The sequence below is a fragment of the Pezoporus flaviventris genome, unplaced genomic scaffold (assembly GCF_033815535.1).
Source record: "Pezoporus flaviventris isolate CSIRO_AGI_PZ_B2104156 unplaced genomic scaffold, CSIRO_AGI_Pfla_v1 ptg000025l, whole genome shotgun sequence".
Taxonomy (NCBI): domain Eukaryota; kingdom Metazoa; phylum Chordata; class Aves; order Psittaciformes; family Psittacidae; genus Pezoporus; species Pezoporus flaviventris.
Genome location: NW_026892573.1, coordinates 16365430 through 16384080, shown reverse-complemented (window position 1 = coordinate 16384080; position 18651 = coordinate 16365430). Strand labels below are relative to the sequence as shown.

The following is an 18651-nucleotide window of genomic DNA, read 5'->3' as shown; positions in this document are numbered from 1 at the left end:
AAAAAGTCAAAAGCACTCTAGTTCCCGTTTATCATTTTTAAAATCTTCTCTTAAAATGTTTATAGCACCTAATGAACTGTGGATATCAAACAAGATTTATATCACTGTGTACAGCACAATAAAAAAGAGATTGAGACAGGCATTGCAAGACTTGTTCCTATCTTAGAAGAAGTTTTACAATGCAAATTTTGAGAAATTCAGACATAGTGAATTCAAACTTCGGTTAGTGAAGTTCAGTAATTCGTTTGTCTTGGCCTACAATTATACAGATAAAGGAATTCTGCTGTTAATATATAGCTCTTTAAGATAACATAAACAAAATCCCAGTGGCTGAAAGCTCAACATGGAAAATTTCAGATGGGAATCACTGAGAATTGTTAAACACTGAGAAAATGTAACAGGTGTACTCTTAAATCATCAAAATAAGAGCAGATGTCTTGCTAGAAGTGGCTGTAGTTGAACCAGCTGCTCTAGGGTTTGTTGTAAAATCTGTGGTTTGCGTTACATGAAACTGCATGATTGTTGTGGATCTTTCAGTTGAAGGATGCATAGAAATACTGTTCAGTGTGACATTTAGGCATTCTATGAAGATAGGAGGCTCTGAACAGGGAAAAGGGTATCATTTACTAATATATGTTTTTATTCATTTTGTCCAAAGGGTCTCTGAGATCACAAGACATTCACTACAATGGCTCTGAATTGTCATGTTTTGACAGACCACGGCTCAACGAATATGACCACAGAACGTGTTGTCAGTGCCAGAGAAGCGCATCACAGACATGCGGTATGTTATGTCTACTAAAAGGTGACTTTATACCACGATGAACATATATCTAACACTAGAGTTGTGACACTGAACTTCAACTACAGAGCTAATAGAGTCAAACTATCCTTTGTCCTAAGCTAATTTCTCAATAAGCAGGTAGAATTCCTAAGTAGCTATTTGGTTATGTTTCTTTTTCCTGTTTTCATTCCAATGACCCTTCAGTTTAAAAAAAACAAAATCAAAAACAAAACCAAAAAACACCCCAAGCTTTACATGCCTATCTCATTTCTTTCAGATAAAAATAGCACTGCATCTGGCATTGAGGCTTAAGTTAGTCTCAAGGATTTACCAGGCAGTATCTAAGAACATGATATGAATGCTGAAGGACATTAACAACCTGAACAATTCAAAATCATTGAGATTTTATGAACTTGTATCAGAAAAGATGCATTTATTACATCAACAACTACATAATTTAACACAATTTTAATACGTTAACTCAAGAGATGTGGTAGTTCTTCTCATGTGTATCCAATTGAAATACAAATCAATTTAAAAAGTAGATACTCATGACTGACATCTATATTACAGCTGGAGGAAGGGCTTGACTTTTACAATTTTATTTTAAAGTAATAAATTAAAGAACTCATTTTTTTGCAATATCTCATTCTTCAACCCATAAATTCTAGTGTAACTGGTAAACTAACAACCAAGTTTGAGGGAGGACAGAGACTGAACATACAGAGCTGTAACACTTTCAACATCATTGTTAAATAATTTTCATTCCTTAGGACCAGTTCACTTGATTCCATCACTGTGCTGTGATGAAACCTGTAGCATGGAGCACAGCAGTCACAATTGTGCTTTCCACTCACAGACTACACTTAATGAAAGGTAACTTAGTTTTATAAATGTCTATAAAACTTTAAATATTTTTTATGCAGTCAGATTAATATTTATACAGATACAGTCGCTGTTTGCAGTGGAATTACTGTGTGGTACCTTAGAGGCTTTGGTGACCCTCTCTTCTGCTATGGGTTGGCAAGATGCTGCGTAAACTTGTGAACCTGGGGGGGATTAAGGTGCAGTTTAGAAGTGTCATGAAGACTTTCTTTTTATAGGAACTCCTACTGACTGTGGGATTTGAAATATCTAGTATTTCTGAATTTCTACCGGACTGTAACCATTATTTTCTCCTGATCAGCTGAATATAAATAGAGTAGTAGAGTAGTTATTTCTACAGCAGTGCCATGAGCTAAATATATAAAATTTACGGTGTCATCCAGAGTTTCCTAAGTACAGAATTTAACACAGGATGTATTTATTTCTTTTAGCTGGAATAGATTTCCATATAAGGTTTAAATTGGTCTCCAGCTGTTTTGTTCTTAAGGCCAAATGTAACTAAAAACGTAGAGGCAGCTTCTTCATAGGTATTGTTTATGCAAGGTGACTCGGTGACCTAAGTACAAGATACAAAATACTTAAATTTTCTATAAAAACTTGTTTAAACACCAGCAAGCTTGAGTCATCCTTTTATACCACTGAGGCTGACAAATTGAGAGTTGTGTACTTTGTGAGGGATCTTTTGGTTAAGGCTTTAAAAATAAATGTTATATTCATGGTATGTGGATATCAAAGATCCCATGGCTCCTCCCAGTAGAAATAGAGTCTGCTCCAATTTCCTTTGCCAGAATAATGTATTTCCTTCAATTGTGGTGTGATGTTGTGACTTTTGGCCTCATCTATGAAAGCGCTTGGTGTATATCAAAGCTATTAAAGCATTCTGTTTTGGAAATGAGTAAGGCAACTTAAAATCAATTACAGGCATTGTTAATATGAGAGAAGTTATGCCACACAAATTATTACTGTATATCAGGCTTCATGTAGCCTTTACAGTTTTATAAATCTGTAGGCAGGTTTTGGAAGTAAAACATACGATATTGCTTTGGTTTTGTTAATACTTATTTTAGTATACTACAGTAAAAAACATTAATGGGCTTTCAACAGATCATAGAATCAAAGAATCATAGAATAGTTAGGGTTGGAAATGACCTGAAGATCATCTAGTTCCAACCCCCCTGCCATGGGCAGGGACACCTCACACTAAACCATATCACCCAGGGCCTCGTCCAGCCTGATCTTGAACACTGCCAGCGATGGAGCATTCACAACCTTCCTGGGCAAACTATTCCAGTGCCTCACCATCCTAACAGGAAAGAATTTCCTCCTTATATCCAATCTAAACTTCCCCTGTTTAAGTTTTAACCCGTTACCCCTTGTCCCATCACTACAGTCCCTAATGAAGAGTCCTTCCCCATCATCCCTATAGGCCCCCTTCAGATACTGGAAGGCTGCTATGAGGTCTCCATGCAGCCTTCTCTTCTCCAAGCTGAACAGCCCCAACTTCCTCAGCCTGTCTTCATACAGGAGGTGCTCCAGTCCCCTGATCATCCTTGTGGCCTCCTCTGGACTTGTTCCAACAGTTCCATGTCCTTTTGATGTTGAGGACACCAGAACTGCACACAATACTCCAGGTGAGGTCTCAGAAGAGCAGAGTAGAGGGGCAGGATCACCTCCTTCGACCTGCTGGTCACGCTCCTTTTGATGCATAGGCGTGTATAGAGCACTCTATATGTCAGTAGCATCCTGGACTTTAAATATAGTTGAGATAGATAATACTGAGTTTCTACTTCCACTTTCTTCCAAGTAAACTAAAATTAACTCTCATGAGAATTAAAAATCCTTGCCCTTCTTTAATATTATGTCCTTCCCACATGAAAGAGAGTAGGAAAAAAACTTTTCACATTTTGAAGGCTGGACAGAACAAACTGAAAAGTCTAAAGTAAAGGCATGTTCAGTGTGAAATCACAGACAGAAGGAGTTTCAAGCAGTCTTGTTATCTATTGCCTTCTTCCAGTCCGAACCCCCTTTACTTCTTTTACTCCATTAGATATCTGTTTAGCCTGAAGGGTTTGGGTTTTTTTTTGAGAAAAACCCTGGTGTTGGGGATTCCACAGTCTTCCCAAACATCTTTTTTGCTGCAGCTTAAGCCTGTTATACCTTGTCTTAACACCCCACCATGCACTGAGAACAAATAAATACCTTTTTACAACAGTCTTTGTATCTCAACACTACTATAATATTTTTCATCTTATTTCTGTTCTGACAGCCTGAACTGCAGTTCGTATGTTCTAGAAGCCTGAATTCACAGTATGAAGGTCTCTAGGCATCCTCTTTACCTCAAGTAGTGTTCTCTAGAGCTTTCTTCATTTACAGACAAGGAACAAACTGTATTTTTTCAAAAGAACTTGTTTGTACAGGATTCCTCTAGAGCATTAACATAATATGACCCTGGTAAACTTACGTGAAATACCTGTATTTACTAATGGCAATAATTACAATACTGATAATATTTCCTTGAATGTTTTTGAAACCATGTATCTTATATCCTTTTGCAGGGCTTCTGATTCTGTTACTGGAGAAATGATTCCTACCTTCCTTGGATCTCTTTCACACTCTGCTTGTGGAGACATTCCAGATGCTTGGCCTCTTATGCAAAACTCAGCTTGTTGTGACAGCATTTCTTTCTGTGAATCATATTCAGAACTGGCTGGAGGATCTGCAAAATTGTGCAGTACTGAGACTGAAAATGCAGCCACTGTTGAGCTGGATAATGACCATGAACTGAGTGAAGTACTTACTTCAGCTAAGTCTCTTGATGGAAATGTTGCAAAGTCCTTTGAAATCTCTAAACATAGAACATGCATAGAAGTTTCATCACTTCGGAACGCAGAGGCTGCTGAAACCCAGCCAAAGACAAAGCATAATGGAACAGAAAATGACTCTACAGACTGATAAAGAGGTAAAATCCGTAACTACAAAGGAGTGAGAATGAGTACTTAAGACATGGACTGCTAGATAAAAATAGAATGGTAAAACATTGTAGGGTTATGTTTCTCTACAGGTTACACCTAGCTATTGCTGAAATGAATTAAAACTCTACAAGACATTCAACACTTTCACATTTTGAATCATTGATTTAAGGTGTAATTACTCAAACTATATGAATAGTATAAACCAGAATGCAGGGGCGAGTTAACACCAGTCAGCTTTTATCAGATTGAGGGCTTTTTTCATTGAAATTCAGGGAGAAAAATCAGCTTAATAGCCTTATGACTGAACTATTATGTGAGGCTAGTCCTTGTTTATGAGGGAAGAACTGAAGACTTGTCTTTGTTCATTGTAAACAAAGCATAAAAGACATGCAGGTGTTCATCAAAAAATATTTATCTTCTGTGTGAAGTTACTACAGCAGTAACATAAACAGAAGAGAGAATCTTTAATGCATTTTAATGCCATTCATATTCCCATGTCATCAGAAAAAACATTCTAGAAGCTTGTCCATAAAATATAATTTAATCTATAAAAGCTCAGAGAAAATGCAGGTCCAAGGTCAGAATGAAAAGAAGTTATAAACAATCCTTTCTAGCATATAAAACAGTGACAGCTACTGCTTCATCATTATATCTTTTTGAATATTAGCTGTGCTCTGTATTTTTCAAATGGCATTTTCTACTATTGGAAGTAACTTGGAACAAAAACGTAATCTGAAAAAAGATCCCAAATCATGGCATGTACTGGTGTTGTTACTTAAGGTTTATGCAGGCTGCAGCTGGAAAGCTGAAATAGTCTCCTGTGCATACACACAGAGGCAGGAACAGAAGCAGTTGCCACTAATATTATTAATAATCCACCAAACTTAATTAAGAAAATTACACTAACTGTAATTATGAACATTTTAGGTCTTCTGCAGAAATGAAACTGCCTTCCTTTGATCCTCTTCCATTTGGTTTACATGCCACTTTCATATTGCTCTTACAGAAGTAGAAAGTAATTAGTATTTAAAAAAAAGCATGTTCTGAAAACATGTAAGTAAGTGCAATAGTTGTTAGTTAATTCTTTGTAAATCAAGCCTTAATTCTTCAGGTGATATTTTCAAAAGGAGGAAAAGGAGGTAAACAGACTGCTAAGTCAAGAGGTTTTTTGCCATTGACTTCAGTGGAACTTCTATATCACTGGGAAAATTTACTTCTATCGCTGAAAATATCAGCCTTATCTAAGTCATAGAATCATAGAATGGTTAGGGTTGGAAAGGACCTTAAGATCACCCAGTTCCAACCCCCCTGCCATGGGCAGGGACACTTCACACTAAACCATGTCAACCAAGGTGCTCCCCACCCTGACCTTGAACACCACCAGGGATGGAGCATTCACAACCTTCCTGGGCAACCCATTCCACTGCCTCACCACCCTCACAGTAAAGAACTTCCTTATATCCAATCTAAACTTCCCCTGTTTAAGTTTGAACCCGTTACCCCTTGTCCTGTCACTGCAGTCCCTAATGAAGAGTCCCTCCCCAGCATCCCTATAGGTCCCCTTCAGATACTGGAAGGCTGCTATGAGCTCTCCACGCAGCCTTCTCTTCTCCAGGCTGAACAGCCCCAACTTTCTCAGCCTGTCTTCATACAGGAGGTGCTCCAGTCCCCTGATCATCCTTGTGGCCCTCCTCTGGACTTGTTCCAACAGTTCCATGTCCTTTTTATGTTGAGGACACCAGAACTGCACACAATACTCCAAGTGAGGTCTCATGAGAGCAGAGTAGAGGGGCAGGATCACCTCCTTCAACCTGCTGGTCACGCTCCTTTTGATGCAGCCCAGGATATGGTTGGCTTTCTGGGCTGTGAGCGCACACTGAAGCCGGCTCATGTTCACTTTCTCATTGACCAACACCCCCAAGTCCTTCTCCACAGGGCTGCTCTGAATCTCTTCTCTGCCCAACCTGTAGCTGTGCCTGGGATTGCTCTGACCCAGGTGCAGGACCGTGCACTTGGCATGGGTAAACTTCATGAGGTTGGCATCAGCCCACCTCACAAGTGTGTCAAGGTCCCTCTGGATGGCATTCCTTCCCTCCAGCGTATCAACTGAACCACACAGCTTGGTGTCATGGCAAACTTGCTGAGGGTGCACTCAATCCCACTGTCCATGTCACCAACAAAGATGTTGAACAAGACCGGTCCCAACACCGATCCCTGAGGGACACCACTCGTTACTGGTCTCCAGCTGGACATTGAGCCATTGACCACAACTGTTTGTGTGTGGTCATCCAGCCTGTTCTTTATCCACCGAGTGGTCCATCCATCAAATTGATGTCTCTCCAATTTAGAGAGAAGGATGTCGTGTGGGACAGTGTCAAATGCTTTACACAAGTCCAGGTAGATGACATCAACTGCTCTACCCCTGTCCATCAGTTCTGTAGCCCCATCATAGAAGGCCACCAAATTGGTCAGGCAGGATTTCCCCTTAGTGAAGCCATGCTGGCTGTCACCAAGCACCTTGTTGTTTTTCATGTGCCTTAGCATGCCTTCCAGGAGAATCTGCTTCAATATTTTACCAGGCACAGAGGTGAGACTGACTGGTCTGTAATTCCCCGGGTCATCCATTTTTTCCTTCTTGAAAATGGGGGTTATATTTCCCTTTTTCCAGTTGTCAGGAACTTCACCTGACTGCCATGATTTCTCAAATATGATGGCCAGTGGCTTAGCAACTTCATTTGCCAGCTCCTTCAGGACCCGCGGGTGGATTTCATCAGGACCCACAGACTTGTGCACGTTCAGATTTTTAAGATAGTCTCAAACCAGATCCTCTCCTACAGTGGGCCCAAGGTCTTCATTCTCACAGTCCCTGTGTCTGCCTTCCAAGACTTGGGTGGTTTGGTCAGAGCCTTTGAGACCGAGGCAAAGAAGTCATTCAGAACCTCAGCCTTCTCCAAATCCAGGGTAGCCAGTTCTCCCGACAGCTTCCGGAGGGGGCCCACGTTGTCCCTAGTCTCCTGGCCCTCCTGCTGCACTTCCTTCTAGTTGGGACACAACATTCCTGAGCTTGTAGTAGATGGTCCTTGAATATCAACCAAGGGTCTTGGGCCCCCCTGCCCTCTAGGGCTATATCCCATGGAACCTTACTAAGCAGGTTCCTGAAGAGGCCAAAGTCTGCTCTCTAGTCATACACTTCTTTATCAATAGATTATTTACAATAGACAGTTTTGCCTCTAACAATGTCTGGTACTAACTGACCATGTGTCACATAGCAATTGTCATAGTTTCATTTTGGAATATGCCAAATACCATTAGGTGGTAGCTGTATTCTCTAGGTACGTGTAGGAAGGGACCGTGACATGGCTATGACTGAAAATCTTAATGCTGTGAGTTCCCAGTTTTTCAGCAGTTCTCAGTGGAACTTAAATGCTCTCCTGATGTTTTAAGGGAATATATTTCTATATTAACAAGATTAAAAATTCAAAAGCTTGTGGGTTTTTTCCCACTAAACCATGTACCGGCTTCAGAGGTTGATACATAATAGAGGCTAGCCTCCAGTGATGGGGCTACAGAACTGATAGATAGGGGCAAAGCAATTGGTGTCATCTACCTGGACTTGGGCAAAGCACAAAGCAGTGTGCGCTCGCAGCCCAGAAAGCCAACCGTATCCTGGGCTGCATCAAAAGGAGTGTGACCAGCAGGTCAAAGGAGGTGATCCTGCCCCTTTACTCTGCTCTTCTGAGACCTCACTTAGAGTATTGTGTGCAGTTTTGGTGTCCTCAACATAAAGAAGGACATGGAACGGTTGGAACAAGTCCAGAGGCAGACCATAAGAATGATCAGGGGGCTTGAGCACCTGCTTTATGAAGACAGGCTGAGAAAGTTGGGGCTGTTCATCCTGGAGAAGAGAAGGCTGCGTGGTGGTTCTACTGAGATTTGTGTATCATTCTGAATAAGCAAGATGGTTTGGGAGGGTTAGGTTTTTTCTTCATGATTTTGTCTTTAATAGATTTCGCTAATTTATTTTGCACAATTTCTCCATATTTGGACTCTGCAGTTCATCATTATGTATGCATCTGTAATGGAGAAATATAAGTAGTGTTTGAGGACGGGGACTAGACTTGCCTGAGATGTATTTTCAGGCTGAACTCTATCCACCTGCACAACTTCAAGAAAATTCTTTCACCTCAGTTTGCCCCTTTTAATTGGGGGGGGGGACAGGGGGGGGACGGGACGGGATAGGACGGCACAGTTTGCCCTTTATCTTAGTACATGTGGATGCATTGCAGTCTTGCGTAGGTCCATATTTTCTTGTTTTATTGTATTGCAAAGTAAGTAACAATTTGCTACAGGTTTCAGCTTTAGGTTTAGGTGAATTTTTACAGCAAGCCGTGAGCAAGCTGAATTTTTTAGTGCTTAGTTAACTGCAGAAGTACATAAAGGTTTTTTATGGGCTTATGTAATCACTGTTCTATCACTTTGTTTTAGGAAACCAAGCTATGCCTCTCAGCAGTGAAGATGAACATGTCCCTTATGCTTCTCTGCTGATTCTCATCAAACTTAGTCCAGCCTTCAATGTTGCATGGTTTTAAAACCAGATGGGAAAAAAATGGCATTATTTCACACCTTCTGAGCAGTTGCATCTGAGCTGCAACAGCTGTAAAGTGAAACTTCAAGGAGCATCCTAGGAGAACCCTGAAAATTGATCTATGACCTTTTGCATCGTTTTTAAAAAAGAACCTATTCCCTCAGATTATCAAAAAGTCTAATGGAGTGAGCTTAAAAGTATGTGTAAATACAGCAAGAAATATAAATGTTTCAGCGTGTCTAGGTGGGCATCTTAAATATGACTACAGATGTCAGAAGGCGTGGGACAGGACGCTGCCAGCTGTTCTGCTTGCAGATTTATGCATGCATTAGGATTTTTTTGGCTTGTTCTAATTTTAAATCAGTTTCCTGCTGCTGAAGGACTTGACTTATGAAAACAAACATTTCTATTTATGCAAGGATCATCTATTGGTAAACTGAAGCTTTTCTTATATATTACATTATAGTCAATAAGCTAGTTTGGGGAGTTAAAGAATTTGCATGTTACGATATGTATGTTTGAAGTCCCCTGCATCCAATTATTACATTTGTGAAGGAGGCATTGTTTTGTTAAATATAGCAGGAGATTAGCTTTAAATTAGATTTAGTTTAATGAAAGTCAGCCATAGAGATAGGGTTGTTATGTTTAATTGGTAGTCTCAGTATTGAAATACAGCACTTGTTGTTATAGCATGTAATTTTGAGATGTTGAAATAAATGTAATCAACTGTCACATCAAGATGCTAGTCTATAGGAGGTGCCATGAAAGTATTCATACAAGGAGACTATTACTAATATTTTTTAGTAATGCATTATTTTTAAGGGTCAAGCTTCATGTTGACCTAATTCTTTCATTTAGCAGACCTATTCATCCACATTACTCTACCTTCTGCCTGTAGTATTGTGTAGATTCGTTTTTGCCGCACAAAATACGAAAACTGCTTCATAACATTTACAAAAAAAACCTCTGAATTGAATCCTCAAAATTGTGTGCATGCCTAGCAGTGTCAGCTCTCTGCCTTCATTGCTATTAAGATTTCTTTAAATGCAATTTGTTGCACCCTATCCCATAATACCATTTTTCCTGAAGCCATTTTATCCCTAAAATAGTTCTCAGTTCTGTGAGTAATCCCAATAACCTCTACTGATTCATTACATTCAACAGGCTCCAACTTGTCAGTGATGAACTCTAGCAATTATTCTTTTAAGTACCCAATGTGCCTTGACAAAAGCAAAGCAATCAGCAAAACAAATGCAAATTTGCAATAAATATTACTCATCTTTCCACACATGGTTTGTGTGGCAATGGAAATGTTGAGACAGTATTCATATTCCATAATGGAAAAACACTTTTGCTTTGAAGCATGCAATAGAAGGTTGAACCTGCACAAGAATAGCTGAAGCCAGTGTAGGCAGCCAAGGCAGTAAAATGCTTCAGCTCTTCACCAGTGAGAATATTCATGTGTGCAGAAATCATGTGTACAGTTAACAAATTCAGACCGAAGGGAGTGAAGAAATTATGTAAGTGATTTCTTTTTTTAAGTAGTAAATAGCACCATTTGGTCACTGGCAGAATAATATGCAGTTATAAAGGAAGTACAATTAGTCAACTAAATACTGGAACATATATATTCAAATAAGAGCAGGTTTGAATTATTTCTTTGGATACTTTCATACATTTAATATATGACTATATTTTTCACTACATGTGCATGAAGAGATGTGTGCTTCTTTGTATATACTTTGTAAATAGAAAAAATCCAATGTGCATTTCAGTATACAGGGAGATATTTTTAGAACACGAGGAGATTTAACTTTCACTAATAACAACAGTCCTTTAAATGTAAAGTTCAAAAGTTTTTCCGACATCTGCCACAGTAAGTATGTTTTCCATTGGAATTTACACTTTGTAAAAGGTTTTTTGTCTGGCAACTACAGAGAAAAACACTCATTTCTCCAAATGAGTGACAGAGAGCTTGAGAGCAAATTGAGAGGGAACAATGAAGAGAGTGCTTTTTAAATATACGTGTATATTGTGTATATACTTTTTTCTTTAATTTAACCAAATAGGTCTTTTTTATATTGCTTGTGGCAAGCGATGTTGTACATGCCAATAGAAAACATACAGTACCATTGCATTTCGACTGCCCACATACCATGTCTAGGAACTTACAGTGCTGTTTTAAATGCTCCTTTAAGGAATGTAAATTAAAATCGTGTATAAATCATTTTGTAATACTTTTTCTACTTGTGAATAAAATGTTACGTGAACCAGTCTTGGTTTGTTGATCTAAAGTTAATAATACTATTCTATACAAACTTAGTGATAAATTCTTTCATTATTTTTAGAATTCCATAATGGATTAATTGCATTAAAATCATGGTATCACTTGGTCCATCTTTGTCTTGAGATGCTTGCTGTTTAACAGCTGTATCATTCTTCAAGCTGAAGGGCCTTGAAGAAGCAGTAAGTTAGCATCAATCTCTAAAATCAGAGAGCCTCTAAATCTTTTCAGAACTTTGCTTCTCAAGAAAGGAAAAAAAAAACAGCTGGAAAGCACCACCCACTGCTGTCTGTATAATGTCTTAAAAGAAATCAAAGTACTCCATGCAGTAGACTGTTTCAGACAAGACAGATGTGTAAATAATCAGAGTAGCTGTATTTCTGAAACAGAAAATATGCCTTAATCATGGCCTCTGATTATTACCAACAGAGCAACTGCAGTTGCACTGCCGCAGCCAGGAGCGGTTTCAAACCTCAGTTAAAGAAAGATGGAATTAGAGAATACTGACAGAGAAGCCTGATTACCCATGATTCCAGGACATTTTCCAAACATTGTCCAGAAGTTCTATATGTTGAAAAGATTCAGGAAAGTGTTACTCAAATAGGATGTTGTACAATTTAGTGATTAAGGAAGGGATGCAGGGTTTGACTGACAAGAGTAGAGGACTGAGACAAAAGAGTAATTTGATAATTGTGTATAATTACATGACTTCTTACGGAAAAGACCTAAGAAGCAGTGACTGGAAACTGAATCCAGATGAGGATGGTAGGTAACATAAAGCCAGGTTGTTTGTGGTGGAGAATTTGTAGCACTATGGGATTTTATGGGAAAATTTGAGAGAAATTGAAAGCAGCTCTGTCCCTGTCGTTAGTTTAGTCTACCAAATTTCATGTTAGTTCTCATCTGGTATTGCTGTTATTTCTGTCTTTTAAGTACATAATTCAGAGCTTACCCACAGACCACCTTCCAAGGATAGCAAGGTCTCTTTATACAACTGTGCCCATGCGCTGCACTCCTGAGTAGACTTCTCTTCTGCTGAAGCTGTCAAAAATGGCAGCAGTCCACATCCGTATCCCACCTGATCATCCTTCTGGAGCACTTAAACACTTGGAAGTCTGCAAACCAGCACATGGCATATTTGATAGTCCATTTCGTACCAATACAGACAGCTTGGTGACTCTCAGCACTGCTGGGATCACAATAGTGCACCCCTGCCAAAAACAAAAATTAAAAAATTTAAGAAAAGAAAACAGGAATTGAAAACCAGGTATTTATTCTGCTTTATCTGGAAACAAAATACAACTAAAAAAACATTGAGTATGTGACCATGAAACTTGAATAGACACTTGATCATATCAGATACTATATAAATGTCATTAGCAAGGCTGCAATTTTCTAGCCAACTGTCTTTCTAGAAGAAGTCTACAGAAAAAAACAAGACCCCAGAATGTTTTCCCTGCTTGTGCTGCTCATCTGTACAGCAGTGCTTCCTGCCTTTTCTACAAGGTAGACAAGCTGTTAATGTAGTGATCCTCATCCTACCAGGAGGCTGAGATTGTACGGCTTTTCTCTTTGTTGTGGGCTCTTTGAGGGCCTTCAGTTTGCATTCCTGTGAAGTCCCTCCAACCAACAACCTTCATGCATTAAATTAATCTTCTCACTGACTTTAGTGATGGAGGCTTAGATCACTACCTGCAGCACATTCCAGTGCAGACACTGCTGCTTTGTTTTGCCCTGTTAGAAAAGAAGGTATTGAAGGGAGCACAGTGTTTTATCAAGCATGGAGAAAGCCGAGGTAGGGTGCTGCAGCACAAAGCTACACAATGCACACTTTTTGCTGGCAGGGTGCAATTTAATCCATACTTAGTTTTGGCATGAGTGATGGTAAAACCCACTTGCTCTTCACATTGCACAGGAGCCATTTTGATTATGGCTAATAAGGTAGAGCTTTCAATAGGGCAAAAATAATAGTGGGTGGATTTGCTAGTGAGCCTGCTGGCTTCCATAGCAGCAGTGAATGATGGCATTAAAAGAAATGTTTTCTAATATCACACTAAGAGCACACTAAGGCTTCTAGCAAACATCACAGCTTCAACAGCAGGGTTAGTTGAGTAAGAACGAGGGGTTTTCCCCATCATTTGATTTTCTAAATCCTTCCTTAGTGCAGTTGGATTTAAGTTTTCTTTTTTCATTGACCTGACAAAGGGAGATTTGGCTTTTTCAAATTATAAATTATGTTTTTAAAGAATTGATGGAAAAGCACACAAAAAAAGAAGGCAGCATTTAGAAAGTGCTTTTTCTTAGCCTGAGTCTTTGTGGAGTTTTCACTTTCTTCTGCCCAGTTCCAGTTTGTGGCTCGGCAATTCAAATGCTATTTAGCATGTAAAAATTCTCCTAAATATGGGAGATACTATACCAATATGTAGTCTGTAATCAACAGTTTAAGGAAGAAGACTGATTTAAAGCTTGGGGAGAAAACAAACCATTGGAATTCAAGAAAACACCTTGATTTGCCCAGAATCTATATCAGTCAGTACATATATATATGTAAAATCAAAATATAGATGTTCATGTGAAGATATATTCTACAGTAGAACAGCATAATAACCAAATTTAAGAGAACTGATAATATTGCATGTGATCTGAGACAGGGCACTGTCCAGAGCAGTCAGTAATTTCATCTTTAAATCCTTAAACATGAAGGAATTACAAAACACTACAGACCAATTCACATGAGACCTTTACCCTATACAAGTATTTATTCTGTATGTGGCAGAGTTTAAAAAATGAATTGAGAACTTACTTACTTCTTAAAAAAATAGTAAAGGCTCTTTTTTTATTTTCTTTTTTTAATAACTTTGAGCACAAAAATCCAAGGGCCCTAAATATTTCATAGGTCAATATGGGAGCCTTAGAAAAGAAAAATTACTATAAGCAACAAAATTAAATATTTAGGACCTACAGCCAGGAGTCTATGGCTCTCTTCCAGGGTTTTTAAAGCTACAAGCTCTTGCTCTTCAATAGCAACATACTGGAATAGTCACTGAGTGAATGCAGTGTCTCTGCTGGGGTCAGTAGCATGTGAAGGCTGCGGCTGGCCCCACCAGAGGAGCTCTAATGCTTTTCAGCTGGTGGGGATCGCAGAATGATGTCTTGTAATGGGGATGCTCTGTGCATACATATGTGTGCATTTCCTTATAATGGACATTTAAGAGAAAGAACACTGTTGAACAGAACAGAAACAACAGATGTTACTTGTTATGAAAATAAGAATAATTGAATCATAGAATGGTTTGCATTGGAAAGGACCTAAAGATCATCTAGTTCCAACCCCCCTGCCATGGGCAGGGACACCTCACACTAGACCATGAGAAAAGGAAAAGTAGCATCAAGAAAGAGCATAACTGGCCATTATATTGCAAAGTAATCATATTTGAAAAGCCAAAGTAAACATCTGATCTACAGCCACCTTACTTCTCTAACTTCATGTTTACTTAAACTCGCATAACCTCTGCACCTGGCCAAAGCAAAATGAGGAAGCTCTGGAATCAGCAGAATACTACATTTACTGCACCAACTTTGCACATTCATTGCAAATGTGCAATACCATTGTGTATTTGTGTTGACTCCTGCAACATACCTTAGCTGAGTTTAACCTGAGGACATTGAGCAGCAAGTACCAGTTTGGTAATTTGGTTCACTCTCTTCCAAGAGAAAAAAGAAGGATTTCAACCAACTTGATACAATTTTATGTTGTTAGAACAACAATTTGTGTTCCTTTATGAAAGCTTCAGCTTTACTAAACCTTATTTCTAAGGATGTTCAACAATAAAAGTTCAACACTTGTGCAAGATTGAGGACATACAGAATCACAGAATCAATTAGGTTGGAAAAGACCTTTCAGATCCCCAAACAGACCCACAATATTCCACCAATAACATTGGCAGTACATTTTGTCAAAATTCACCACCCTTTTTGCTATTTTGAGACTACAAATGGAAAAAATTCCTTGCTTGAAAAAATTTTCATGCCATGGCAAAACGCTGTGAAACCTCACAAGGATGACTAGTGCATTTGTATGGACAAATACCTCAATGTTATTCTCATACTGCTTTTTAACTAGCAGGACAGATGGATTCAGGCAGAAGAAACTCTAAATCCTTTAGATTATAAAATACCTGTTTTATTGCTGGGTTAAAAGAAGCAAGCCCTGTGGGTTCAGCCCTCTCTCTCATTAGTTTGAACAGGCTATGGGATCTGTAGGGAAGAGCCCAAGAATGCCATAAATTTCATCTCCCATGGCTTCCAACAACAAATAGATAGCACTGGAGTTTACTTGAGGTGTTGGCAAGTGCTGTAATAGGGATTCCTCAAAATATCTGTCTGCCAGATGACGTTTCCTAATGCACAGAATTTCACTGAGGAGGTCTTGTTGCATTTGCAGCCAGATGCTTTCTTTAACTAGAGAAGTCTTTTTATTGCCTTCCTGCAGTAAGTGGACTGGGGCTAGTGAGGAAAGAAGCAACACCTTCATAAGCCAGAGCAGAGCAGGATGCAGCCTAGGTACACCCAGTCTGTTACAGCTGATTCCTCTCTGCAAGTGCAGAGAGTAGCTGTAAATTTGTTTGGAAGCCTAAAAATCCCCAAAGATGCAACACTGCACCATCTGCAGATGTATCAGTGCAGTAACTGCAGTAGCTGAAACCTATAAGTAAAAAGAAATTAATATCATCTGCCAGTTGTGGGAGGGGGACCAAAAATAACTAAAGGTTTTGAGCTCCAGGCCTTCTTGGATCTGATTTCTAAGGTTTGCTTGCACACTTTGCAAGGTAAAGGTCTACAGCAGCTGCAGGTCTGAGGATACTCCTGCAACTCACACCTCATTTTAGGGAGCAGAAGTTACCTTTCAGTTTGGTTTTGTTAACACTTCATTGTGCAAGAGCTCGGGGGGGGATGTTAAGTACCTGACAGTCTCTGTTCTTTTCTCAATTACCTCATTTTTTTGACACACAAAAGAAAAAGACTATTGAAATTTCACTTAAGTCGAACTGCTCAGAAGCTACCCATAGTAAGACTCTAATTCCATTTTCTCATGGAAAAGAAATGCAGTTACCCTAAAGCCACCCAGAAAACAGCCCAGGAATCAGATGCTGATTCATGCTGCAGCCAGTGTCTCTCTCTACCACTCTGTCCCCCAGCCCAAAACAAATCAAAACTCCTCTGACCAGAGCAACCCCAACCCACACCAGCAACCCACACTTTATAAACCTGTTATTAAATCATAGCTTATGGGTAGTTCAAACAACAACAAATTAAAAAAAGAGAGACAGGAAAAAAAAAAAGCTGCATAAAGAATTACACTGGAGAGTCATTCCGCAGAATTCCCATTTGTGTATTAAAAGCTCAGCTAAATAACCTTGGGCTGCACAGGAAGATGAGTAGGCTGGAAAACTCCTCTGATCTTACAGTTGCCCTGCCCCTCCAGCATACCAGGCATTTTATCTGCTTAGTCTTCATAAAAGTTTGATTTTGGGAAGTATCCATGCAGCATTTTCCCCACGTTCTTGATGCAGAAGTGTTTGCCCTCTCCCTCCCCTGCCCAGTGCCAGAAATAGTAATACACAGTTGGCAATGAAGGTTCTTTTTAATCAGGAAAGGAATGTCTCTATCTCCTACCTCCTCTCCTGTTTTGTGGCTCTTCTCTACCATTCTGTCTGCCTTATTTATCACTGCTGCAGTTTTCAGGGATTTCTTTCCCTTCTTTCCTCCCAGAACGTGTTTCCCATTCTCCTCCCTCCACTACCTGGTCTGCTTTCCCATTGCCATACGAAAGACCTGTGGATTTAATTTCACGAGCCTGGAAGATGCATCACAGCTTACATCAGCATCTGTAAGGCTTTGCTCTGTTCTTGTATACGTGCAAAGGAAACAAAAGAGGCAAACAAAGGTACCCAATCACAGTATGTGAATGCTGGCTTGTGCGACTCTGGGCAAAGCTTACTTTCAGAAGGGCAGCGAGCTCACATTCAAGGCCTGCCTACCCAGGAATTTATTTGGTTGGATTCCTATCTGTGGACAGCTGCTTCTAAGATGGGAGATAAAGGCTGAGTGCTTAAAATGATTCTTAAGCACATGCCCTGATCAACATTATTCTTCAAGAACCCTCCGTGAAAACTAGAGACAAGGGACTGGTCACAGCTGCAAGTGAGACAGAGCTACCCATGACAAGGTGTAAAAACTGACGATAACAGGACTTAACTCTAAAATGCTGCAAAAAATAGATATATTGAAAAGGCAGGACAGCTGTGAATTATGGTGGATTAAACTGACTGGAAACAAACCCCTACCTTCTTCTTTTGTCTGGAGCAGTCATCCTCTCTTCCCCAAGGTCCTCTTACCACAAAATAGTATAGCAAAATAAATAATTAATCATATCAGATCTACTTTGCACACTCCTGACCTGTGCTCAACCTAATTTCCTGAATGGGTGAGTCAAAGCAGGTTGGGCCAGCCCGTAAGCTGAGGCACAGGAGGGCATTCCCTGCTGTGCACTAGTAGGTTGGTAGAAAACAGCATCAACAGAGCAAAGGAGTTACTGCAGAAAAGACGACACAATTGGACTTAGTTTCCTGCTTAGAGCTGTTGATTATAAATTAGCCCAAATCACGTAGAAGTTATTTGATTCAACATAAATTATTTTAACACTTATGTTGTTTTAAAACACTTTAACTCCTAAAACCAACAAGATGAAAGAGGTGAAACAAAAAGTCCAATTTGGGTTGAAACACGAAACAGGCCCTGCAGGCAGCAGGAGAGGAGATATCTGTGTGCCTCAGTCCTCTATATCTGCTCCTGCATGCAGGCCAGAGCGCAAAACACAGCCTTAAAACGCAGCCTTATCTGCACCCCACGCAGGCACAGCTGCGGGCAGCGCTGTGCAGGAAATCCTGGGCCAAAGGCTGCCTCCTCTTCTGCTCAGTTGCACACTTGGCTTCAGCAGCAAAGCCAGTGCTCTGTGAGAAGCATCCTTCAGCACAGCACATCCAATTCGAGACAACTCCAGTTCCCTGTGTTTGTCAGCACTGGTGGCTTTGCTGGGTATGTGGCAGTTCTCATGGGGTACACACAGTGTAAAGTAAGG

At 39.7% G+C, this 18651-nt stretch overlaps 1 protein-coding gene across 5 annotated transcripts in view; it reads left to right on the top strand.

Annotated features, from left to right (window-relative positions):
* TNFRSF19 (TNF receptor superfamily member 19) overlaps positions 1 to 9615 on the top strand; it is a 63028-nt gene extending 53413 nt beyond the window's left edge. For all 5 annotated transcript variants that reach the window (XM_061457668.1, XM_061457671.1, XM_061457670.1 and 2 more), the window contains 4 exons: positions 659 to 784; positions 1558 to 1660; positions 4225 to 4628; positions 9127 to 9615. In XM_061457668.1, coding sequence (XP_061313652.1) covers positions 659 to 784; positions 1558 to 1660; positions 4225 to 4621 — 626 coding nt within the window. In that variant the 3' untranslated portion in view covers positions 4622 to 4628; positions 9127 to 9615. The remainder of the gene's footprint in view (positions 1 to 658; positions 785 to 1557; positions 1661 to 4224; positions 4629 to 9126) is intronic.
* The last annotated feature ends 9036 nt before the right edge of the window (positions 9616 to 18651 follow it).